The sequence below is a fragment of the Castanea sativa genome, chromosome 9 (genome assembly GCF_040712315.1).
Source record: "Castanea sativa cultivar Marrone di Chiusa Pesio chromosome 9, ASM4071231v1".
Lineage (NCBI taxonomy): Eukaryota > Viridiplantae > Streptophyta > Magnoliopsida > Fagales > Fagaceae > Castanea > Castanea sativa.
The window spans coordinates 38,114,369-38,142,246 of NC_134021.1; the positions used below are offsets into that span (position 1 = coordinate 38,114,369).

At 35.3% G+C, this 27,878-nt stretch overlaps 1 protein-coding gene across 1 annotated transcript; it reads left to right on the plus strand.

Annotated features, from left to right (window-relative positions):
• Nucleotides 1-1,730: 1,730 nt before the first annotated feature.
• On the plus strand, nt 1,731-27,878 carry LOC142610337 (ALBINO3-like protein 2, chloroplastic). The gene is made up of 14 exons (XM_075782142.1): nt 1,731-2,105; nt 3,069-3,175; nt 5,108-5,235; nt 5,629-5,700; nt 7,400-7,501; nt 12,728-12,787; nt 13,364-13,429; nt 16,814-16,861; nt 25,660-25,836; nt 25,935-25,990; nt 26,106-26,223; nt 26,508-26,597; nt 27,240-27,349; nt 27,452-27,878. Exons 1-14 carry the CDS (start codon nt 1,810-1,812, stop codon nt 27,606-27,608), a joined length of 1,587 nt encoding a protein of 528 aa, XP_075638257.1. The 5' UTR covers nt 1,731-1,809; the 3' UTR covers nt 27,609-27,878.

The window sequence follows — 27,878 nt, forward strand, 5'->3', positions numbered from 1 at the left end:
GCAAACCTAGCTTATTTTCTAAGCAATTAACACCTCCATAAATAGGGTAGGCCTTTCAACATTGAGGACCCCTTTTCTGACCCTTCTTTTTTTTTACTTCTCTCTCCCCTTACGTTAAAGAAGTTCTAAAATCCCTGCTTTAGGAGCTTCTTTTTTTGTTAGGAGGCTTTACTTAAATCCTTAAAAAAAAAAAAACTCTTTGAAGAACTCTTTCCTTGAGGATTAAGTTCATGCAGGTATAACTCTTTGTTTCCTTAACTTGCTTTCATATATGTTTTAGTTTCCATGGACATGATTTTTTCTTTTGTGTTTAAATAATCATGTTTCTCATATGTTATCACATGTTTTCTTTTGCTTTCAAAAGTTTTCACATGATTAATTGATGAACATGTCTAGATCTAGGGTTGAATTTTGCCTTAGAATTTTAGATCTACAATTTTTCTTTGTGTTTTTAAAATTAAAAAAAAAACTAAAATCAAATTTGCAAGTTTTCTTCATTTTTTTTAATTAAGAGTCAGATTTGTATTTTTTTTTTCTCTTTGTTTCCTTTTCAAAGTAAAATCAGATTTGAATTTTATTAGTAAAGTTTGATCTAAATTTTATTAATAAAATCTGATTTGCATTTTTCCTTATAAAAATTTGCCCTGTTTTAATACTAAAAAACTAGATCTACATTTTTCCAAATAAAAATCTGCCATGTTCTTAATAAAAAAAAAAATCTGATCTGCATTTTTTCCAAATAAAAATTTGGTCTGTTTAAAAAAAAAAAAAAAATCTGATCAGCATTTTTTTCAAATAAAAATCTGGTCTTTTTTTTAAAAAAAAAAAAATCTGATCTACATTTTTTCAAAATAAAAAATCTGATTGCTTTTTTAATCAAAATCAGATCTGCATCTTTCAATAAAGAAATTTGTGTTTTCAAAATAAAAATCTGTTTTTTTCCACATTAAAAAATCCCAATCAAATCTGAATTTTTATTTAAAATCCATTCTTTTTTTCTTTTATGAAAACTCAAAATTAAAATTTTCATTAACTATTCTCATCAAATTTTTTCACACAAAATAAAATGGCAAATCTAAGATTCTTGAATAAAAGTTTAAGCCTAGATCTAAGATTCATTAGATGCGTGTGTAGTCATAGTAGTTGGCTCAGAATGCCTTTGTCACCTACCTTTATTTCAAGCATAACATTTCATACTTTGAATATGGGTATTTAATAGTCATTAAGAATCTAAAAGACCAGATTTTATCTGAGTAGGGTGGGTGCCTAATACCTTTTATCCTGTAGCCTAGCCCCCATACCTTAGAATTTTAGGTTAGTAGAACTAGTGCTTTATTTTATTTTTTGGTAGATTGTATCTAGGACCAAAACTTTATATTTTTACATAGATTGTACCTAGGACCAAAGTTTTGTAAAAATACACTACCAAGTACTGTATATGTAAGATTACATAGTAATCAAGTCCACGAAACTCAAGTTCATGACACACAGTACTCGAGTTTAAGAAGCTCGATGACCAAGTGGTATTTTTTAACGTCCAAAATCCAACTCAACCAATGCCATGGTGGCGGGCTCACACGAAACTGAAGTCCAGTGAATTTGAGTAGCATTTGATACTTAAGTTTAAGTACCAAAAAGGAGTATATTACTAAATATTTTTGAAACAGTACTAGATTGCCACAAATTTTACGAAAACATACATTTGGCTAATTTTGACCTTTACACCTAGCTATAGTTAGCTAGCTTGTTGGTTGAAGAGTGAAGAGAGAAGTGAAGACCTCTGATCTGGTTCTCTCTTTCTCTGATGAGATGATGACAACAACTTCCATACTCTTGTCCCACCTCCGTCGCTCTCGTCCTTACTACTCCCTTCTCCCCACTCTCTTCACAGCGCATCTATCAAACACAAACCCAAACCCTCTCTCCCCACCTCCCCACACGCGCTTCACTCCCCGCGTGAACCCACTCCTCTTCCATTCCCGCGCTTTCTCCACTCCACTTGGCGGCGGAGGCGGAGATGTTCCCCTTCAAGAAGATTCGATTCTTCCTGTTCGTCACCTGATTTCGTTGCTCGATGTCTCCCACGACCTCACTGGATTGCCTTGGTAATCTTTCTCTTTCCCCATATATTTAATTTTGTTTAATTTAATTGTTCGAAAATACCTGCAAACTTCATTTCGTTATTTCTTCTCTCTCTGTTTGTTTCCCTAGAATATGTTCTCTCTCTCTCTCTCTCTCTCTCTCTCTCTGTTTGTTTCCCTAGAATATGTTGGAAAACGGTGGATTTGTAAACTTATCTTTTATGTTTTATGTTCCACTAATTTCTCTATCTTTTATGCATTCGATTTTGAAAGTATGGAGAATATACAAAAATAATGTAATGTAATCCAATGGTGGATTTGTCATCCAATTAAAAATCCAATTAAAAATTATTGAGTGGTGTAACTTTGTTTAAAATTCATTGTCAGTTGCTCTTAAACTAAAATAGAAAAAGAAGAAGAAGATTGTTTTTGGGTATTTAATGGCTTAAGGTTGAAGAGTTACTTTGTCGATGATTTTATAGTTGAGAGTATTTATTTCAATTTTGATACTCAAGGAACCAAAATAACACCAAAAAGTATTTTAGCTTATTGTATTTTATTTTATATTTTAGATATAAGTAAATAAATCTGAGTACTTGCTATTATTTGAATTGTGTGTTTCGATTAGCTTCTTGTTGAAATTGGCAAAGTGTTGAAAATGTGAGGCTTTTAAAAAGCTGTACACACACTAATAAGCTTTAACCAACTGCTAATCCAAAGCCATGAACTTTTTTATTAGCTTATTTGGCTTATTTTGGTAGGTGCAACTATTTAAAGCTCCACTTTTGCCTAAGTACAACTTTACTTTTACACCTATCTATTTTTTATGCAAAATAAGCTAATCCAAACACAAAGTAATTATAAAGTGAGCTTTTTGATAATCTATTATGCGTCAAGGAGCTAGGTAATTTTTTTTTCCTTTTGTGTTTTACTAATTATTTACATATATTCACTATTTTAGTTTATGAATTTATTATGACCTTGTAGGTGGATAGTTATTGCTTCCTCTACTTTGGCACTGAGAGTTGTACTGTTCCCAATACTGATTTTGCAACTTAATAAGTTGAGAAGGATTGGAGAGTTATTTCCTAAATGTGAGTTTTTGATTACTATGTCTTTGTAGCTTTTTGTTGCATTCATTCTTCTAAGTTGTTTCTATCATTTTCTTTTTAATTACTTTTTTGGTTCACTCTATAATGTCATTTGAACTCCTATTCATGTTGATTTTTCTGGCGTATTGATGAAAATGGAAAAGAGGTACAATAATCTATTAGAAAAAAAGTTGGTGGATAGCACAATTACACACTGACTAGTTTAATTACAAATTGAGATTCAAAGAATCTAAGATTTCATTTAATCATATAAAGAGCACATTATTTTGGATAGGATATAATGGTTAATAGATGTGTCAGACCTGAATTAGTCTGTTGAGACTCCAGAGCTGACGGCAAAAGTTTTAGAACCAAGGCTTGGTTATTGTTGAACTTAATTTTATGTAACTTGTTTCAAAGGCACGGATAAATCACCCAGTGATCTTTTGCAGTCTGTGTTCTACTTATCAATGAAAGTCAGGAACATGAGAAGTGTAGTAGGAGTTGATAGATCTAGCTTTTAGCCTCATACAGCCAACTTCCAAAGCTGAAAACTGTGTTATGACGTGTTGTTTGAGTACTTTTGTTTAATTTGCCTTTGACTTAGCTCAAATTTGATTGCCACTTATAAAATTCATATGCATTATTGATTCAGTATGGTCTATGGAGCATGTATTTCTTGTCACAAAAACAAAACCCCAATGAGCATTGTCAGTTGGCGTTGGAGTCTTTTTTATTGCTTTGAACTTCTTTTCATTTTATTTTATTTTTTGATAAGGAAAATAACTATATTAAAAATGTGACAAAGAGGTGCAACCTAATACAAATCGACAAGAATACTTCATTGTGGGGTTACTGTTATAAGAACAAACAGTTTGTATGGAAGGCAATAAGCTCTAGCTTAACTGGAACCTCCTCCCCTTAAAAGTGCTAGGTGGAAAAGTGACAAAGAGGTGCAACCTAATACAAAGTGAAAAGAGTACTTCATCGTGGGGATACTGTTGTGAGAAAAAACAGTTTGTATGGAAGACAATAAGCTCTAGCTTAACTGGTACCTCCTCCACTTGCAAGTGCTGGGTGGAATGTGAGGTCATGGGTTTGGGACCCACTAGGTGTATGTGTAACTTACCAATGAGAAAAAAACAAGTTTGTATGGAAGCAGTGGGCATGTGAAGCCTGCCTGTTCCTGTAGTTGCAATGTAGTCTGCTATATTAGTCATATACATGCCAAAATTGGATTCTATGATTATTCTACAGGAATGGTGATAATAGTTTGTTAAGATAGCCCCAAGATATTACTTTAAGAAAGGTTGCCAAATGAAAGTTACGTGAGAAGAATAATGCTGTCTTTACTTTGGTTAGGGTTTTTTATTTTTTGGTCAATACCTATGTTTCAAGTATTGTGGGTCTTTCAATATCCTTAATATCTTGTTTGACCTTTTTGTTGTTATTATTATTATTTTTAATATACCAATAAAAAATATATTTTTAAGATGTTTTTTTTTGTTGTTGTTTTGTTTTATCCATTATTTTTCCATTAACTCATGTTGTCTCTTGCCATATTTCTCCACATGTATCCAACAAAAGGAAAGCAGAGAGAAGGGAATGAGCTCAAAAGTTCTTGTGCAATTTTATTTTTTCATTTTTCATGCTAGAGATTATTAATTTCAATTATTCCTTGCCATAATATTTTGTTCCAAGCCGTTATTATTTATAGTAGCAAGGCATTATTTTTCTAATTGATAAACCTTGACTGGTGGACATTATCATTATCAGCACTCTACCTTTTAATTTTATTAACATCTATTATGAGGAGGATCTGTTTTATATCATTTTTTTGGTTCTCTTACCATGGAATCCTCTTCCCTTTCAGTGTTGTTCATCTATTTAACTTACAATTAATTTTTGTTTGACTCTCATATGCATTTCTCAAAGTGCCTCCTCCATTGCCACCACCTCTGTCAGGAAAGAGTTATATTGATCAAATTTTACTCTTCCGAAAGGAAAGAAGAGCAATTGGATGCCCCTCATTTTTATGGTTCCTTGCATACTTTTCTATCCAGGTGATACATCTGCCTTAATTGTTGGAATAGTTTTGTCTATTATATAAACTGCATTTTTCCCCCTTCTCCTTGTAATTACAGATAGCTTGATTGTCTTTGAGTTAATATTCAAGCCTTTTAATAACGAATTAACTGCTGCAAGAAAACTGTGGGTGATCTTGGTTCTTTTGTATTTGTATTGAGCCAATCCCAGTTTGTGTTTACTTACTGCGTATAAATAAAATGAAAGCACCAAAAGTGGGGAGTCCATGAATGATTGATGTGGTGAGGAGACAGATTAAATAAAATTTGTATTCCTACAGAATTATGAAAACCATATTAGCCTGAATATGTAGCTACATAGATGAAGTTTCTGTAATAATTGATCTTGCTTGTATTTAAAATTATCTGCAGGTACCATGCTTTTTCTTGTGGATGACTAGTATTAGAAGAATGTCGCTGGATCATCATCCTGGGTTTGATTGTGTAAGGCACTGACATATGAGATTAGATAAATTTAAAAAATTATGTTTCAAATATATTAGTTTCATTTTATTGTAAGTATTGATATCATGATCTACAACTTTCATATATTCATAGCTGAAGACCTTGTATTTTATTCAACTGAGAGTAAAAAGAAACTATCTTATTAAGCTGCTACCTTTCTTGAAAACTTTCCATTAATTATATTTCTCCTTTATCCTTGAAAACGACCATCAGGATATGTTTTACGCACATGACACTCCAATGGGTAAAAGCAATTACAAATGATGGATGGAGAAAAGGCTAGAATAGATCAAATTAAAAATTGACCTGACATGAATTTAGATTGGTCCATTATTTCTGTAAAGAACTTGTATGCAAGGTGCAATAAACATTCTTAAGAAGCTTCAACTAGAATTTTCCTTATTATTCACACTCATGCTTCTTTGTCCTTGAAAACCAGTCAGGATGCCTTTTGGTACATGGCGTTCCACTTGGGCATGGTTTTTCACTAAAATTTTCTGAAGTCAGGCATGCTTCTTTTGATGATATATTAGATTGTGTTTATTGCAAAAAACTGAAAAGATTATATAGCATTGTAGAAGAATTCTAGAAAACAACTTCATATAAGTTTGGCACATTTATCTGGGATGTTGTCACTTGTCATGGTATACAATTTTATAACTATAAGAGTGTATTTGTTTGGAAGTGAAATAGGGTGTGGATGGAAAATTTTGGAGAGAAAATAGGAAGGAAAACTTTTTAGAGTGTGTTTGGTTAGGTGGGGAAGAAGGAAAATAAATGGTAGGACCCAGGTGTTTTCTTCTTGGGCCCACCAAAAAAAATTCTCCTCAAAATGGAGAGAAAACTGAGTGGGGATAAATTTTTTCTTAATTGACAAAAATGCCCATGTACACATTCTTCAAGTTGCCTTTATTTTTTTTTCTTTTCCACTGGGCATTACATTGCACTTTGTTTTGTTCTTTTTTTTTTTTTTTTTTTTTTGTTTTGTTTTTTTTTTTTGTTTTTTTTTTTTCTGGGCTGTTGCCTTTTTTTTTTTGGCAGTAACATTGCTTGGGATATTATTTTTATTTTTTAATAAATTTGGATGATTGCTCTTTTTTTGTGTGTGGTTATTTGTCACTTTTTTGTTGTATTTAAGCATCATTATTTAAGAAGGGTATATGAGTAGATTTATACAAACTCATTTTTTCTATTCTTCCACTTTTCCATTCTCAACCAAACAAAAAGGAAAGAAAATAAAATCTTTTCTATCCTCCCACTTTTCTATCATCCCACCATTTTCTATCCTCCTACTTTTTCACCCCTCAAACCAAATGGACCCTAAGGCTATGTAGCACATATAAGAATTATATAATTTTTTATTTATTTCTTGAGTATCTTAGGACTTGCTCCTGTGATGGTAAAATTACCAAAGCTCCTAATCTCAAGTTGCATCTTAAATGCGGTTATAGATGAAACTCATACAGCATCTTTTGTTTTTCCTCATAAATATAATTTACATTACTGGAAATCTAGAGTGCATTGGAAATTTATTTCTTGCTACATGTAATGCTCATCTTTGTATTCTGGAAAATTTATAGTGCTGTAGAGAATGTTTGACCATGTTGCAGTTTTGAATTGTTGATATTTATTATGACTTTTAACTTTACTGGAAATAAATCTCTCACATTCATTACAGGGTGGTGCTTTATGGTTCCAAAATTTGACTGATTTCTCACACGGTGTTTCGGGCCCCATCTTTCCTTTGTTGATTGCTGGCTTGCACTATATTAATGTCCAGGTATTTGGCTCTCTAGTTGGTGTGCACTAGTCATCATAACATGCAGTTATACCCCACTTTTCTTAGTGATCATGTGGTTGAATCTCCAAGGACAGCCTTTTATTGCAAAGAGATGTCATTCTTATTGACTCAGCTCAGTTGGTGCTTCTAGACTGAATCATGCTTTTTTCTTGTTACATGACTTTGTTCTAGTTTTTTTGTGTAGTAATAATCTTCCTAAAGAAAAAACAAATGCCCGTTATGTTCCAAGTTTTATGTGCTTTCCAAAATGGAAAATACTATGTATAAAGGTTCAAGACACTGTAGTCTTATTGATGCCACAAGTAATTCCAGGCACCATCCTGGTTTAGCATTGGTGTATTGGTTCAGTGAGTCATATTTTTGGTTCCCTCACAAATCTATCCCTACATGGCCATGTGGGTGTATGTGCTTGCGCTTTTTACAACTTGAGTATAGTTTTGGTTATACTTTTCAATGTATATGTACCTTTCTTCCTTTTGTCTGAACTAGCAATCAGTAGCAATTTGTATAAGTAAAACTTTATTTAGCAGCAAAACTTTGTTGTCCTAAAGGGCTAATATGGGCTAGCACATGTAAATGTAAGTCATAACTTTGCCCCTGGGTAAGTTTATTGTAGTTGTCTGTCAATGCTTGGAAATCTGATCATATTTCATAGTTTCTTGTTCTTCAAAGTATCACCTTTACACACACGTACACACACACACATATGTAGTTTTTTAGGGAAGTCTTGTGACACGTTTCTCTTATTTGTTCTTTAATATAGCATGTGACAGAATGAAACTCTTCTTGGTCATTGACTTACATATTACTAATTGTATGTTGATTTAGATGTAATTATCAGTGGTCTTAAAAGCACACCTGAGGCATGCTTCAAATCTCAAAGCTCGAAGCTCCAGGTCTAAGCACTTTGCTTGGCTAAAGTGAAGTTCATGTACTGAGGGGCATTGGTGCTTTTGAAGAAGCACAAAGTATGCCAACCCGCACTTTTTAAGTTTTTTTTGCTAAAAACTCAATATTGAAGAAAATGACATGGACCATTGATTTATTATACAAACACTTTTCTTAGGGTACTTTATTACACACCAAAAAAAAAAAAAAAATTTACATATCAAAAGGCCCACAAACAAGGATATTTACTATTTTTGTGTGTTTTAGTCTTATCCTTCTGGATATATTTTGAACTGTACTCTTCATTTTGATCATAATTATCATAGTTATGTATTTTTTATTAAATAAAAAAGTTATGTTTAAACTTAGTGTGCATTTGGGATGAGCTGAATTTTTCAGCTTATCTCCACTTTCAGCATATTTTTGCTACTATTCATGAGTCCTATTATACTTTTTGATATTATTTATGGATTCTATTGTACTATTCAACTTATTTTTTAACATTTTTTCTACACTTTCACTAAAAAGTTTTCAACTTCAGTTAAATAAGTTGTTCCAAATGGACACTTTATGTGACTAGATTTTTATCCTATTACTAATTGGTAATTATTTTAAATTTTTTATTTATATAAAAAATTAAATTAAATTGAAATAACTCATGTTAAATTTAACTTGCATACTTTGTGCAATTGCACTATATATTTGATCTAATAGATATTACTAATTTTAGTTTGTGTAATCTTTTGAAAAAAATGTACGTTTTACTTCAATCAAGTATGTGCTTTTGTTGCAACATAGACTTGTGGAGGGCTGTCCCACATTGTGTGTTATGGTGTATTGGGAAGGAATGAAACTGACGAACTTTTGAGGACTTAGATAGATCTGATGACCAGTTGCTTGCTTTCTTTACTTGTTCACATTTTGAATGGTCTAGGGCTTGGAGACTCACATCTTGTGAATCTCTCCCTTTGTTCCTTAGCTCTTTTTTTCTTTTTTATTAGTTCCTTTTATCCGTTTTTTCATTTCTCTCTTTTTTGTAATCTTTGATATGCTTTGTGCTTATTTACATAAAGCAGTTTTTTGAATATACATCTTTCTTTCTTATCAAAAAAAGAAAAGAAAAAGAACACTAAATGCTTTAAGGGAATGGAACGGTCGATTCTTGAAATTAAATCTCTCCTTCTCCACTATGTTTGATTGGTGTTGTTTTTTCTTCTTTTTCTTGTTCTAATCTTTTTGTTATGCTTGATCATTGTAATTTACGATCTTGATGTACTCCTTTCCATGTACACTCTTGGTGTACCTGGGTGATTGGGTCTTGATTAATGATAATTTGTTATTTATCAAGAAAAAGAAAAAAAGTATGTGCTTTTTTTTCTTTGCTTATAAATTCTTGGAGGCCTATGCAGTAAACTGTATTTGACAGTTTTACCAACATTTAGGGACGAACCCGGCAGGCACGGCCCCCCAGGCCCAAAGAAAAAAAAAAAAAATTTGGGCTCCCCTGGCCCATAGAAAAAAAAGAAAATTTTTTTTGGGCCCCTTGCCCAAAGAATTTTTTTTATAGGTTATATATATATATATATATATATATATTGATAAGTAATAAGAATAGTTTATTAATTATGAAGAAAGAGCGAATAAAGCAAGTACAAGGTCTTTAAGATGGTGAACACAAGAGAAAACAACAAACAACAACAAAGATAGAAAAGCAGTGTAGGGGATAATACTAAGGAAAGAAAGAAATTCAATGATGGAAGAACAAGTTGAAGAATCCCAACACCTAAACCAATCAAACAGAGTACTTTGGCATGGAGCTTGTACTTGAACAATTGATTTCTCTTTAGCCGTAAAAGAGCGCTGATTTCTTTCCATCCAAACAACCACATCAAACAACCAGGAACCATATTCCAAATGTTCGAAGTAAATTTTCCCAGCCAAAAACTCCAACAAGACACCTAACTCTCCACAAAACCTGGCATGACCCATTAGATCCCAAATACTTGTAACATTTGTACCCACAACGAGTGAGTTACAGGACAGTGTAGGAGAAGATGATCTACAGATTCCTCATTATAGTAGTACATACAACACCGATTCGCCAAAGAGAGACATCAGAGTATCAGATTTTTCAAGGTAAGTATCTGACCATGAGTTGCTGTCCACATGAAGAAAGCCACCCTTTTAGGAACTTTAACCTTCCAAATACCCTTCCAAGGGAAACTAGGGATAGAACCACCATAAATCTTATTGTAATAGGATCGAATATCAAACTTGCCATTCCCATTAAGACACCAATGAGAATTGTCACACCCAACACCCCTAGGAATTCGAGCTTGAATGAAATTGAGGAAAGATATAATTCCCTCTTATGAAATTCCCTATAAAATCTCAAATTCCAAAATCTATCATTTACACCCTCCTGATGACACAATACATCAGGATTGCAAGCTTCCTTGTCATTTGAACACGAATAAAACTGAGGGTAGAGCATTTTAAGTGAGATATCCCCAACCCACCTATCATGCCGAAAAAGAATACAAGAGCCATCACCCACCACTAGGGCAAAGTGTTTGGAGAATCTCTCTACCTTCATTAATACCATGCCAAAGATCACAATTGTGGGCCTTTCTACATACTTCAATATTCCACCCCCCGTGACCCTCTCCATATTTAGTGGCGACAACCCTCCGCCAAAGATGGGTTCCTTCTTGTCCAAATCTCCATAACCACTTTCCTAATAGGGATTGATTGAAATGCACTGACTTCCTAATCCCCAAACCACCCATCTCTCTCTTCCTCAAAATTAGACCCCCCTCCATTTTAGTTAGCCTAGCCCAACTAGTAACTACTCAACTAAAAAACTTGACAAAAACAAAACTTCAAAATAAAAAATAAAAAATCTCAGTTAGTCTAGTATTAGAGTACTAGCATTAGGTGTTCTAAATGCTAAATATTTAGTATTTAGAGCACCAAATACAAAAAACTCTAATGTATGAGACATTAAATGCTATGTTAAAGTAGCAAAAGTAATTTTTGGTTTGTGAAAAAAAATATATATATATTTTGCAATAGCTGAAGAAACAATATTATTTTGTGTTTTTTTGTCGTTGTTGGTAGATAGTTGCTTCTTAATGTATTAAGAAACAATGATTTTGTGTGTTTATTTTGATTGATAGTTTGTTAATACTATATAGATACCTATTTGTTTTTTTTTTTCTTATACTTTGGCCCCCCCTAGCTTGAAATCTTAGGTCCGCCCCTGCCAACACTGGTAATTGCCATGAAAAAAAAAAAAAAAAATTGCTTGCTACCTTGTTTATGTTCCTCATTATATTTGTGGTATAAAGTTTCCAAACATCTTAGCCCACCCAAGGACATTTAAGTTCTAATTGTTGTTGCTTGTATGCTTATTGATTACCCTGGCCAGCAGTTCAACCATTGACACTTCAAACCTTACATGTTTTACTTTACTTGAATTTATAGACTTATGTAACTTTAGACGATTTTGTAGCATCCCTTGTACATTGCATGTGTACACGGGGCACGTTCTTTTTCTGCATTTTTTTGGGACCTGAGACCAATCAAACATAGTTCTAATCAATAAGGATCCTACTTACACTTTGAGCTCTAAGTATCTATAAAAGTGCAACTATTACGTTCCCTCTATAAGATCCACTTCAAACATAAGAATCAAGGTTCCAAATATCTGAAGTGGTCTTCCCAAACCACTTTGATAATCCAATCAAAAAATTAGAAACCATTTTTGGTAGCACTTAATGAATCCCAACGGATCTAAAACTACGCTCCACATAACTTGAGCAACATCACAATGGACCAGTAAATGATCCATTGTTTTCTCACTATAACGGCACATGAAACACCAACCAAATAAAGAGAAAGCTCTCTTGAGAACATTACAATAGGTCAGAATCCTCCCCCAAGCCGCTTTCCAAACAAAAAAAGAGACCTTTTTAGGGGCCTTGATGTGCCAAATATTCTTCCATGGGAAGGATATAGCGTTGGCACCTCAAAGGACCTCATAATATGATGCATTTTTAATAAAATTCTTTAATTACCTATCCCAAAAAAAATGTTCGATGTCTACAAATTTATAAATTGTGGATAACCTGATGTACCAATGCCACTCAAGGATGTTTCTTATTTCAATAGTTGGTGTCAGGATAATCTTCTCATATCCCCTAAAAATGTGTTAAATTTCTTGTGACATCATATATGCTTGTACCAAATTTTGATATGTGAATCTTGTTAATATAAAAAAAATATAAGCTGACTTCTGCTTAATGGATTCACCAGATTTCTTTTGGGACATCTTCAGTTCGAAATGTGACTGGTCCACTTGACTTATTAGCAAAAGTAAGTAGAAAAATTATGTACGGATTCCATTGATATTACTATCTTATTGCACTTGAATATATTGGTTTTCTAGAAATTATATTTTTGATAATTGGTTTAAGGACAAAGTTTGGTTACAAAATTGGTTGTAGCCTAAGACTACAACTTTCTTTAAAAGAATTAACATTGCTACATATTTTAAAAATCTAATTAATGGATTGCATATTCTTTATGCTCTTAACACATGTCAAACTTTATGTCAATCAGATATTATTTACTATATGATCCAAACTTATTTTTTATCCATAATTTTAGACTATAAAAACTTGCAATATAAACAATTGATTGATGACATAACTATTGATCTTTAATCTTCTGAAAATTTTGCAAGCATGGAGGATGTAAGAAGGAAATGTAATCCAATGGCGAGTTTGTCAAAATTCACACCTAAAAAAATATATTGAATAAAGTTGTAACCTTAAGCTACAACTAATTTTGTAGCCAAACTTTGTCCTTGGTTTAATTGAATCTTGAAGGAGTCTATTTTTTCTAGTTTTAATGTCATATAACTAATTGGAATTCTCTTTCTTCTTGCAGTTCTACAAATTCTACTTGGATTTTTTAACGCTGCCTCTATTTTTTATTGGTTACTGCATTCCTCAGGTAAAACTAGGTTATACTTACAACCTCTGCAAAGTTACGCGTGCTAAATTGGATAACATAAGTATTGTCTTAGCTTCCTTCATGGAAGTTTCTTAATTGTCTGCGATTGATAGTGAAATCCATTTTTCTTTGTTCCCAATTATCTTCCTTTTTGGCTGTATGATATTCAAACAATGAATAGAGCATAAAATAAAGGAAGATAAAATACTAGGCACTCACACCTAGGTTATCCTAAGCAATCACACTTAGGTGGAAGACAATCACACCCTCAAACCTTTAAAACAAGCTGCTAGAATTTTATTAAAATTAATCTGACTATGAATATTATTTGACTACAATAAATCCTTTACACAGACTATTGTTAAATCCTTTCTTAGAAGGACTAGGACTTCTAAATAAGCTAGTCCTTGAAAGACTAGACTAGGATTACTAATAACAAAGAAAAAAAACACATAAGAAACAAATAGGAAAAGGACTCAAAACGCAAAACAGATGGGCTCAGGTACAGTCAAGGATAGCCCATTCCAGAAATATGGAATCTAGTAAAACTTAATTAAAACTGATCCCTTATTAAATAAACAAAATCAACAATAAAATAAGACTCAATTCAACTTTAGACTAACTATGAAAGGTTCCAAGAGAGCTCTCCATCATCTGAAACATCCCAAATTAATGCTTGAGCACCAGAACCAGCTTTCCCTCATCTATTGTAAGTCTCTGAAAGGGCTGCCAATTACCATCCCAGTCATCCTATGACCTAACCCTCCACCTGATTTTTATGGGAGAAGGAAGAGTCATTTTAGTTGGAGGTCATTGCCGGGTAAACTTAGATCAACTTAAAACCGACTAGTTACTATTTTTATGCAAAGGAAAAGTAACCGCTCACTTGAGCTTTCCGTCTATCATAGGGTTTCAATTATTTCATTAGTAGTGGTGGGTTTGACTATATGCTAGGCTGGAGATTGGGGTGGGGAATAGAGTGAAATTTTGGCATAATTGTTGGTGTGAGGATCAACCTCTTCAAATAATATATCCAGTTTTGTATAGACTAGGTGTTAATAAAGAGGCTTCTGTTGCTTTATCCTTGACTAGGCCGAGGGAAGGGGAAAGGAGGACTTGGGTTGTGACGTTCATCTGGGATGTAAATGATTGGGAGGTGAGTTCTATGGATGATTTTTTACTTTTTTTTTTGGCTAATATTGTCCCTTTAAATGAAGATGATGATCGATTGAGGTGGACTTTGAAGAACAATGGGAATTTTGACATTCGCTTGTATTTTAATGTTCTATGAGACTCTTCCTCTATCACTTTTCCTTGGAAAGGTATTTGGGGAGTGAAGGCTCCTAGACGAGTTTCTTTTTTTGTTTGGACTGTGGCTTGGAATAAGATGCTCACTGGGGTTAATATGAAGGATAAGGGGTTTGATTTTGTTGATTGGCGCTGCATGTGTCGACATTGTGGGGAGACTGTGGACCATTTGTTGATAAATTGTGAGAAGGCTCAACAGAAGGCTCAACAGTTATGGTGTATCGTCCTTCGATCTTTTGGAGTTTCTTGGGTCTTACCAAGAACAGTGTTCGATCTTATGTTTGAATGGAGGAATTGGTTGGGGAAACACTTGTCAAACATTTGGAATTTAGTACCTTTGTGTTTATTGTGGTGCATTTGGAGAGAACGTAATTGCCACATGTTTGAGGATGTGGACAGTCTTGATGATCAGTTGCTTGCTTCTTTTAGTTGTTATTGGTTTGATTGTTCTCGGACTTGGGGACTTACTTCTTGTGACTCCATCCTGTTGTTCATTAGCTCTCTTCTTTTCTGTAATTCGTTTTCTGTTTCTTGTTTTTTCTTTCCTCTTTGTGTACTTTTTTTTTTGTTGATAAGTAACGATAAAAATATATTAGAGAAGAACACAGCCTCGTACATAGGAAATGTACTAAAGAGGCAAAAAACATCAAGAAACCAAATTACAATGATCAAGCAAAATAGGAAGGGAAAGACAAGAAAAAGATGGTAAAACTAAACACCATTCCAGAAGAGTAAAAAAGAAAAAAGACTTAATCTCAAGAATGGACCGATCGCGACCCTCAAAACTTCTAGAATTTCGTTCCCGCCAGATACACCACATCAAACAGTGCGGCACCATCCTCCAAATCACTATATTGTGGTGATGCCTGAAATTGCAAGCCCAACAATCCAATAGATCCACTACCCTTTGCGGCATCACCCAACAAATACCAAACAAGCAAAAGACCATACTCCACATCTCAAAAGCTATAGGACAGTGAAGGAGGAGATGATCAACAGATTCCCCACACCTTTTACACATATAACACCACTCAAGGACAACAAAGTGCCTTTCCGAAGATTATCAATAGTAAGAATCTTGCTTAGAGCAGCAGTCCAAGAAAAAAAAGCAACCCGAGGGGAAACTTTCGATTGCCATATCATTTTCCAAGGGAAGGGAGTGGCAGTGGGGGGAGGGGAAAGGGAGTGATAATACCCACTCACCACAAAACCACGGCTGCTGGCTAGCTTCCAACAAAGCTTGTCAGAACCTACACCCCGCACCTTTGTGGAATAGATTAAAGCCATACACGAATCCAAAGAGTGTGACTCTTGATCATTCACAAAACGGCGAAATTGTAGGTTCCAAAAAATACTCCCATTTGCATAGCACATAACCTCAGAGACTGAAGCATCCCTTGTCCTACTAATATTGTATAAATCTGGAAACGCCTCCTTAAGAGGACTATCCCCACACCACACATCAACCCAAAACTATCTACTACTTTGTGCTTTTCATGCATATTGTAGTTTTTTTTAATATAATTTTTCTTGCCTATCAAAAAAAAAGAACTATAAGCTACAATGCACTTTGAAGTCCATGTCGTCTTGTCAAAAATTTTGTAGGTTGACCTGCTTTAAAAGGTATGAAGTGTGTGGTATCAATTAAATTGGCATGGTTTGGAACCATATTGTGACTATGGAGCATTAAAATGTGTTCTATGGTATATATCTTGTGAGTCATATAACGAATTTTATGGGGTGATAATCGATGTTATTTGAGGCATTTTGCATAGCTGTCATTTGAAAAGTATGCTGTCCTGTAGCATGAAGTGGTTTCCATGGCACGCTTTAATTTCCTACTTAAAAAAAATATGTCAAGGAACAATGGCAATTAAGTTGCTGTACATCCTTATTTAGGGCTAAAAGCTATTCTTGTTTGGGCCACCTACTGTGGATTGGTTAAAGCTCCCCTGTTGTATTCTTGTTTCTTTCTTATTGCTACCACTTTATCTAATGGCAAAATTCCTTGCTCCTATTCCTCTTCCCCTTATTTTGTTCAAAATACAAATTTATAACTCTATATTGGTTTTGCAGGGGAGTCTAGTCTATTGGGTTACCAATAGTTCATTAAATGTCATTCAGGTGAGTCACTGTACTGTCTTTCTATGAATACAAAAGAGTTTGTTGCATTGCATTCTTGAAATTCGATTAAGATGTTATTTAAATTTGTGGTTGGATACTTGGTTTTTCCTTTACTGTTCTTTTCTGTCAGTTCTCTTTGTAAGGGTTATATAACTAAAACAAGATCCATCAAGTGTGTGTGACTCTCTAGCGTACTAATCATTTGTTTTTTTGAAAGGAGATATATGTAAGAAAGTACAACTCACACTGTCATTATTTTTTTCCAAAGCTGTCCTGTTCAAATAGAAAATGACTAATGTAGGAAAGAACCATATGCGAAAGAAAGATTATAAATGTTTTTCATTTTTTGATTGTAGAAAATTTTTATGTGATTAGAAAAAGGACAATCAATATGCTTATTATGTGAATTATATAAAATTCTTTTGTACCATATTGCACTCTCTTGGAATTTTTAAATGACGGCTTGCTTATTTATATAGACCCCCCCCTCTCCCCTCAACTCGCATTTATCAAAAAGAAGAACAAGAAAGGGGTAAAACCTATTTGGTCCCTGAGCTTTACATTGTAAGTGAATTTGGTCATTGATCTTTCAAATGTATCAGTTTAGTCTCTAATCTTTTGGTAGTGTGTCAAAATGGTCCTTGCTGTGAAGTGATGGATGGAAAATGCTGATGTGGCTAACGGCCAAAAGAAAATATTATTTTCATACTACATAGTCTGTCACATGTTTTGCCACATTGACAATTAAAACACTCCATTTACACGTTAGATATTCGGTTGAAAAATTCAATATATAATTTCTTAAAAGTTAAAACTCCAAATAGCTACCCAATCATTTTATTATCTTTATTTAATTGCAGAGAAGACTTGGAAAAAAAGGGAGCATATTTGAATGGGCATCATAATGTATTCCATGATTAAGAGTGATCCTAGTTGCATAGAAAAAAAAGCGTCAACATGCATCGTGCATTGTGTGTAGCCATAAGAGATTTAGATTTGAAATCCTGTTGAAATTGAAAAATGGGAGATTCAGATAAGATTTGAAAATAACACAATTAGAACTGAAAAAATTAAGGGAAAAAAAAACCTCTATATGCCGCCCTACACTGTGATTCTGTAAGAAGGAGAATGTGGAAGAGTTCAGCTTGCTTCAGGGGCAGAGGCCGTTGTCGGGCATGGAAGATTCAAGAGATGTGGAGGCTTGGACAGGATATGAAACGGCGTGGATTTGGGTGGGTGGTCTTCACTGGACTGGCAGAGATTCTATAGGCATGAGAGAGATGGTCTATCAAATGGGTTTTTCTTTTTGACTACAGTTTTGGTGCTTTTTTTGATGGAGCACATTTGGAGTTTTAACTTCTAAGAAATTATATATTGAAATTTTCAACCTAATATCTGATTATATATTGAATTTTTCAACCTAATATCTGGTGTAAATGGAGTGTTTTAATAGCTGATGTGGCAATACATGTGGCAGTCTATGTAGCATGGAAATAATATTTTATTTTGGCCATTAGTCGCGTCAACATTTTCTATCCTTCACTTATCGGTAGGGACCATTATTTTGACACAATACCAAAAGGTTAGGGTCTAAATTGACATGTTTGAAAGGTTTTTTTTGTTGATAAGTAATAAGAATGGTATTAATCATGAAGAAAAAACGAGTAAAGCAAATACAGGGTGTTCATGATGGTGAACAAAAAAAAAAAAAAGCAACAAACAACAACAAAGATTAAAAAAAGAAAAAGCAACTTAAGGGACAATTCTAAGGGAAGAAATAGACTCAATGATGGAAGAACAATTTGAAGAACCCTAGCACCTAGACCAATCAAAATGAGTACTCTGACATAGAGCTTTTAACTGAACAAGTGACTTCTCTTTAGCCTCAAAAGAGCGCCGATTTCTTTCCATCCAAATAACTCACATCAAACGGCCAGGAACCATATTCCATATTTCCAAAGTAAATTTCCCTAGCCAATAACTCCAACAAACACCAAACTCTCCACAGAACCTAACATGACCCATTGGATCTTGAATACCTGTAACATTTGCACCCACAACGAGTGAGCTATAAGACAGTGTAGGAGAAGATCCACAGATTTCTCATTATAGTAGCACATACAACAGTGATTCACTAAAGAGAGACCTCAGAGCACCAGATTATCCAAGGTAAGTATCCGATCATAAGCTGCTGTCCACATGAAGAAAGTCACATTTTTAGGAACCTTAACTTTCCAAATACCCTTCCAAGGGAAAGTAGGGATAGAAGCACCCTGGATCTTATTGTAATAGGACCGAATATCAAACTTACAATTCCTATTAAGACACCAATGGGAAGTATTACACCAAACACCCCTAGGAATCCGAGAATGAATGAAATCAAGGAAAGAGAAGGGGGCTTCTAATTCCCTCTTGTGAAAGTTCCTATAAAATTTTAAATTCTAAAATCTATCATTTCCACCCTCCTGATGGCACAATACATCAGAAATGCAAGCTTCCTTGTCATTTGAACACGCATATGATAGAGCATTTTAAGAGAGATATCCCCAACCCACCTATAATGCCAAAAAAGAATACGAGAGCCATCACCCACTACTAGAGCCAAATGTTTGGAGAATCTCTCCCAACCGTCATTAATACCACACCAAAGACCACACTCGTGGGTCTTTCTGCATACTTTAGTATTCTACCCCCCTTGACCCTCTCCATATTTAATGGCAACAACCCTCCGCCAGAGATGGCAACAACCCTCCGCCAGAGATGGGTTCTTGTCCAAACCTTCATAACCATTTTCCTAATAGGGCTTGATTGAAATGCACTAACTTCCTAATCCCCAATCCACCCATCTCTAAAGATAAACACACTTTCTCTCAAGCCACCAAAGAATATTTGAAACACTCCTTTGAAGACCCCCATAAAAAAAATTCTCTAAACACATTCCAACCTATCAGCCATAGCTACAGGGATGGTAAACAAGGATAGATAGTATTTAGGAAGGCTAGAAATGGTACTCTTCAAAAGAGCAAGTCTACCACCCTTAGATAAATACAGTCACTTCCAACCTAAAAGTTACTTCTCTATTTCCTCCAAAATAGGATTCCAAATGGATGTTGTCTTATACATAGTACCCAACGACATTTCCAAATATTTCATAGGTAGGCTACCCACCCTACAATGGAGAATGTTAGCCAAAACACCCATATTACCAACCTCCCCAACTAGGGCTATCTCACTCTTCCTCACATTTACTTTCAAGCTAGTAAAAGCTTGAAAACAAGACAAATCTAGCCTAATGGACGACAACTGTTCTTTAGAAGCATCACTGAACAAAATGGTATCAATTGCAAACAACAAATGTGATATGCGTACCCTAATAGGGTTAACTGGTCCCACATGAAAACCACGAAGTAGACCACTCTCCTCAGTTTTCTTCAGAATCCGAGTTAAAACTTCCATAATCAAAAGGAAAAGAAGGGAGACAATGGATCACCTTGTCTCAAACCACGAGAACTTCCAAAAAACCTGCTGGGATTCATTCACAAGAACAGAGAAACGAACAGTTGTTATGAAAGCCTTTATCCACCCCCTCCACTTCAACCCAAAACCCATCCTATTCAACAAATAGAATAAGGCATCCCAATTTACATGATCATGAGCTTTTTCTATGTCCAACTTACAAACTACACCTGGTGAATGACACTTCAATCTGCTGTCTAGGCACTTATTTGCAATAAGCATGGAGTCCTAAATTTGTCTCCCACCAACAAAGGAATTTTGAGACTCCGAGATCAAACTGTCTAACACCACCCTCAACCTATTCACTAACACCTTAAATAGCAACTTGTACACATTGCCTGCCAAGCTGATAGGCCAAAAATCCTTAATATTTATAGCATAATTTTTCTTGGGAATTAAAGAGAGAAAAGAAGCATTTAGAGACCGTTCAAACACAGAAGACCTGTGAAAGTACTTCAATACAGCATAACATCAACCTCCACAACCCTCCAACATTTGTGAAAAAAAGCCAAAAAAAGCCGTGGTGAAACCATTTGGACCAGGGGCTTTATTCCCCTCCATCTCCATTAAAACTTGGGTAACTTCTTCTTTCGAGAACTCCCTCTCAAGGGACAACCTTTCATCCTCCCCAATACAAGCAAAATCCAATCCATCCAGAGTTGGACGCTACATATCTATGTATAAAGATCCTAATAGAATTGGACCACCTGAGAACAAACAACAGATTCATCCTCATATAAAATGCCATCTACCTCTATGCTTCTAATGTGATTAGCTCTTCTATGAGAATTCGCTAATCTATGAAAGAAGCGTGTGTTGTTATCTCCCTCCTTCACATACAGAGCACAGGACTTTTGTCTCCCAAAAGTCTTCCAAAGTAGCTAAAACTTCAATATCACCTTTAACCTGTGTTCGACGAGATTGTTTTTGATTCAAAAGGCCCAGTAGTTCTTCCTTAGCATCCAAACCCAATAATTCAGTCAACAACCTCTTCTTCCTAAAAGCCAAATCTCCAAGTTCCCTCTTTATTCCACTTCTTTAGGTCTTCTTTAAGAGCCTTTAATTTTTGAGCTAGAACAAAACTTGGAGAGCCCACAAAGCAATACCCATTCCACCATTGTTGAACTTTCTCAACAAAACCCTCAACTTTTAGCCACATATTCTCAAACTTAAAAGCACAGTGCCCCCTTCTAACACCACTAGCTTCCACCAAAAGCGGACAATGATCGGAAATAACACGAGGAAGCACCCTTTGGGACACATTTTCAAAATGATCCACTTAATCCATAAATACCAAAGTCCTGTCAATATGGGACATAGACTTCGGCTTAGAATCCCTACACCAGGTGAAAGAAGCCCCATATAATGGTAAATCCACTAGGTAATTATTCTCTATAAAATCCAAAAAAACAAACATGGCTGGGCTGAAAGACTCACAACCAAGCCTCTCACAAGGATATTTAATGATGTTGAGGTCTCCAAATAATAACCAAGCCGTGGTCCACCAAACATGCACCTTGGATAAGTCCTCCCACAAAGCAGCCCTATGTTGGTCTACATTTTGACCATAAATACCAGTACAGACCCATTTAAAACCATCCAATACTCCCTTAAGAAGTACACTGATTGAGAACTGACCAACAAAAACTTCAATTTTCTCAACCACCTGCTTATCCCAAGGCAGCAGAACCCCCCCGGATGTTTGAACCGCATCCAGGACAGCCCAATCGATGAAGGGACTACCCCATAAGCTTCGCACAACAGCAGAATTTAACGAAGAAATTTTAGTTTCCTAGAGACCCCATAAACTTTATTACACCACCATTCCTTAAGGAGATTCTTACAAACCTCCCTCTTCCGAGGATTATTCAATTGCCCTACTATTCCAAGAAAAGAGTCTTAAAGTCATTTATAACTACCAATAGCCTCCAAACCATTCAACGAACCTCTATTATGAGAGGAGGACCCATCATAATTTACGGTGGATACTAGACCTCAAAGTTCTCTACACCTTTCTGACTAGATTTAATAGGTCTCCGAATACACTCATCATTTACAACCTCAAGACATTCTTGTTCCAGTAAATGAAATAAAGCCACACACTGAGCTTCATGTCTTACAATAGGAAAGGCCACCATTTTGCAAAAACTATTCATCATTGTAGACACTCATTTCGACTGATCCACCTTGGTCGCCTCAAACTCACCCTCTTCATCAACCATAGTCAACACCTTATCCTTGATTGCCCTAGGATCCCACCGAGACAGCGGTACATACTCCAAAGGACAATGCTTCTTCTCCCCACTAATAGAAGCATTGGTGTCAACCCTACTTTGTTCCCATGGAAGAAACAGAAGCTTTGACTCACCATGTTGCAACCCATCTACAAACTCAGCATCCGACAACATCATACTTGTTTGGGAAGCACCCCCCTCTTTGACACTCTCAGGATGGGCCTCTGTAAATACTTCCTCCTCCTCCTCCTTGTTCTCGGACCAAGGATCCACCTCCCTATCCAAGTTAGACAAGGGCTAAAAACAATTCGAAGCTTCCCACTGAGAATGATGAAGAGCTTGTTGATAATCGCTAGTCAAAGTCATGACTTCTAGCGTCAACATCACCAAGTTTGACCCTAAACCCACAACTTCAAGAAGCCCAGGTTGTCGCGGCTCCATCGTGATTCTCGAATTGTCCCCAAAATGCCTTTCGACTTCCCTATCGGGATGAGAAACCACCGAGATGGAGGCAAGAAGCTCCGTGACTTAACTGGGAAGAGGATTTGTACTAAGAATTGGCAATTTAATGCCCATCGGAGCCATAAATACCACCAATGCCGCCGCCACCACCAGTAACCTTAAACTCTCGCTCAACCCACTCATACTCTGATCACTGTGCAAACTCTCGCCCAACCCACTCGAATAGGAAAACTTATTCTCCTCCAAATGGGCCTTTCCTTTTAGGTTAGCCACTTGGCTTTGTCTAGCCAAGACAGTGTTTTTAAAACCTCAAGCCCACCTTTATTGGGCTTGTGAGAAACTTTTGCTTCCATCTAGGATACAACACGTTTTCTCTCATTTGATTCAAACACTCTCAATGCCAAGTTGGCAGAAGTCAACTTAAAAGTAAACTCACGTGTGAGTCTGCCATTTACATTAGAAACAATAGTGGTAGAATCACTTAGTAACGTTATGCCACAAAATAACTCCAAAATTTGAAAATTCCTTGTCTTCTGCTGGTTACCATAATTGATCATTTTCTTCCCATTTTGTCCACCGCCAGCTATCGGACCACCACCAACACCAACGGAAGTCATCCCTTCCAACAATACAGTATTCTCACTTGATAAGAACCTGTCTAATTCTTTTGAAAACAAACACCACCCAGAACGATTTGAGCTAGCTGGTATCATAACACAACCACGACGAGCTCTACCATAATAAACAACTATATCCACAAAAAGACCAGCCTTATTCGATCTAGCCTTATTTGATCTTCCCCAGAATTTGAAAAACTTATTGTTTTCTCTATAACGTTTACACAAATAATCCTTTCCTGGAACCCAATCTCAAATATCAGCGAAACAAGAGAGAATCCATTCCAATCCTTTACACCCCACCCAAACGGAACTTTTGATATTCTGGTGACTCTCATGAATAGCATAAGAATCAGCCTGCCCACCATCAAAACAGAAAGAAAAAATTTAGTATCTATGCGAAAATAACCTTTACTGCCCCATCTGCCCCCAGGAAAAGATTTAGAAGTTGTGTTATGGGGAGGCAATTTGATAGGATTAAATGGTGTGGGTGACATAGTAGTGGTTGATCTAGGCACTAACGCTGGTTGTAAAGGCAGGTTAGATGGGGGTGGGATAGTTGGTGAAGAAGGTGGACAAAAAAGGTGATATGGAAAAAAGCCAAAAGGTGATGGAAATTGTGTTGGGAAGAGACCAGGAAATTGAGGTGGTGGCTGGTTGAAAGAGGGTGGTAGAAAGGGGATCAGAGGTGGGAATGGTGGTGACTGTGAGGTAGGGTGAGCAAGGAAGGGGGAGGGGGGGGGGGGGGCAGCATGGAGCTCATCACGTTAAAATACACGTTTGAAAGGTTAGAAGACCAAATTGACAATTAGCCTAAAAGTTAGGGAACAAATAGGTAATTTACACGAAAAAAAAAAACTTTAAAAAGTAAGTAAATAAATAAAAAGAGAAGTGACAGTGTTACTTGTACCCTTGAAGAGTCTCTTGTCTCAGAGAAACTTGGGCCAAGATCTAGGAGGCACAAACGTGGCAAAATGGGCTGTGGGGTTTTTGAGATTATGGTGGTGAGGCTTGGGGCAGAGATTTATTTTGAATGAGGACAATCAGATGAACCTTTGCATTACGGTGGGAATGGTAGACTTGTGCCTGCGGCCAGCTTCTTTCATTATTCTTTAGTGGCCAGCTTTAAATTTTATGCAACTTGTTTCTTATTTTATTGTGTTTGCAGCTTTTTAGTTTATGCCAATATAAAAAGAAAAATTAGTATTACACTGTATACATTATTAATTGTATAAGTATCATAAATTCACATATGGTGTCTCTTAATATTTCATTAAGGATAATATTAAAAAAATCAATGGATTAAATTTTGTTTCTTCCATGTTCCAAACAACACAACGGGTTTCATTTAATTTATATTTCAGTTTGCTCAAAAACAATAGAATTCAATTTATGGACCATTTCAACTGAATTTCACTAAAAGAATCAATTGAATTCTACCCATGATTTGATTTGAATAAGACTCTTTATATTAATTTACTGATCTTTGATGCATTGTTCTTGGATAGATTATTAATTGGTAAATATTTGTCAAGTTTTCCGAGTTATTCTGAGATTAATCATTCCTTAAGTGCTTGTTGTAGGGCTAATAGCCAAATACTATCGTTAAATTACTGATTGTCTCAAAAACATAAGCAATTAAGAAATAGTGAATTTAATTATTTAATCTAACAATCCCCCTCACTTGTGGATCTAAAATTTTCTTAATAAGTGGGGCCCAACACGTGGGAGTTTTTATATTTTAAATGGGAGATGGTAGAGTAAAGCTAGGATTGAACTCATGATCTCCTATTCTTATACCATGATAAATTACCGATTGTCCAAAAAGCTTAAGTTATTAGGAAATGGTGAATTTAATTATTTAATCTAACAACTATGATTCATTATATAATGTTTTGAGGTCATTAATCTGTAGACAAGTTGTATCAAATAATTTTTCAAGACAGCTGACATGCAATCAACTGTGCAGCAATTGTGTCTCAAACATCCTGTTGTTCGTGTAAAGTTGGGTTTGCCTGACAAGGCTGCTCCAACTATAGCAGCAAATTCGGGGGAAGATTTTCCTGCTCAACTAACAATTAGTGATTCTCCCACAAAGAAGCGGGAAATTTCTGTACAGAACTTATCCCCTAAAGAACTTCTGGCTGTGAGTGGCTATGAGCACAAACCTTGGTAAATTATATTAATATTAACGTGAAAGATGTTACAATTTTTTTCAATGTTCATGGGTGCTGTTGTTGACAGCTCTCTGTCAAACTTTTATCAAATGGGAAAAAAGAAAGAGCAGTTCCTTTGCTGCGGTAACTAACCCTTCTCTTTGGTTTTCTTCTTTTCCCTTTTTTAAGATTTATGTTTTGATGCTAGGGGTAGCTATGTCCCTTGTTGTTGAATTGCGTTAGTAACTTTTGATTACAGGCTGGCACTTGAGAAGGATCCTGATTACTTAAGAGCTTTGCTTGTTATGGGGCAAACATTATTGCAGAATGGACAGCTTGCAGAGGCTACCGAATACTTTGAGCGTGCTATCTCCAAGGTCTTATATTGTTTTTGTTTGTTATGCTCCTTTTTACTTTCAAGGTTTGTTTATCCTTGGTGAAATGCTTGGTTCATATCTGCAATCTGAGATGATCATCAAGAGGTCAGAATGTCATATAGAAGCCATATATATTTTGCTTTACCCAAAAAGGATACGTTTGGGAATAACTGAGGAGTCCCTGTTGCTTGCATTTTTATTCTTTTTTGTTATACTTTTAATTTGTGTATGAATATGCATTCTTCACTTAATAAATCAGAGACTTTATTTTTACTCCTTATCAGCTCTTCCTTGCTGGAAATCCAACAGACGTCGAGAATACTGATCTTATAATTCTTTCATCTCAGTGGGCCGGTGTTGCTTGTATACGCCAGGTGAAGCTCAGTAAATTCTCTTTCATTTTACTTGTAAACAGCGTATAAATTGCAAGGAATATTGAGGTACATTGTTAAGGAACATGCTAATACAACAGTGTAACTTGTTTTTTTTGGTCTTCATGCTTTTTGTTTTTTGTTTACGGAAAATTTTAGGTATAGTTTTTTAGGCGCTATACCTTGGGTTTTTCCAATTAAATTTCAACACATGGTTGTGATCATTTTGATTGTGCCTTGGGAAAGATAACATTATCAATAAAGTTAAGGTCACAACAAAAATTCACAATTTCACATCTCCATATTCGGGCCATAAAAAATGTTTATAAATTGTAAATTGTAAATTGTTGTGGGTCCAGGTGTGAGGTGGTAGGCAACTTAGGTGGTGTTGACATGTTGTGAAGTTGTTGTCACCTTGGCTTTATTGTAATACTATTTGTATTGCATTGGACAATTCAACCATGTGTTTGAATGGAGAAACTAAAGTATAGCACCTAAATAGCTGTACCTAAGTTTTCTCCTTTGGTTTAATGCTATCAGCCAACTAGTTCTTATAAATTTCATAGTTGGGTCCGTATGCTTATGGACCGATTGCTTTTATCCCTTTTTCATCTGATTTCCACTTTTTTTTTTTTAACTTGGCAGGGGAAGTGGGCTGAAGGGATCATACACCTGGAAAGGGTTGCAAGCTTGAAAGAGCCAGATGATCAAAAGAGCAAAGCTCATTATTTTGACGGTTTGGTATTGCTGGCAAGGTATGAGTTAGAGCAGTTACTCAATTAGTTCATATAGTTCCCATTTCTTTATCACGATTGGTTTCAACATTGAAATGTTGAACCTGAGAATTTGCTTTACAGTGCATTATATAACGAAGGTCGAAAAACTGAAGCCGCAAATTATCTGCGTTATGCTGCTGCTTATAATCCTGCATACAAAGAATACTTGGAACAGTGTGAAAATGACGAGGACGTTTTTGTTAGTGATCTTGTCAGCAGTAGGAGAGGAGATTACTGATTTCAAGTTTTGTACAAGTCAAAGCAAATTTTGTTGATCTGATATCCACTTGATTCTCTTGAAATTGTATATTAGAATAAAAGTAAGCTTTGGTTGATATCTACTTTGATGTTTATTTTTTGGCCAAAATACCATTTTGTTTCCTATATTTAGGGGCTACATTCATTTGTCTTTACATTAGCAGTAAATTTGGTCTTTGTTATTTTTAACTTATAGTCAATTTGATCATTGTCATTGACTTACTAATGGAAAATAGTATACATGGCAAAC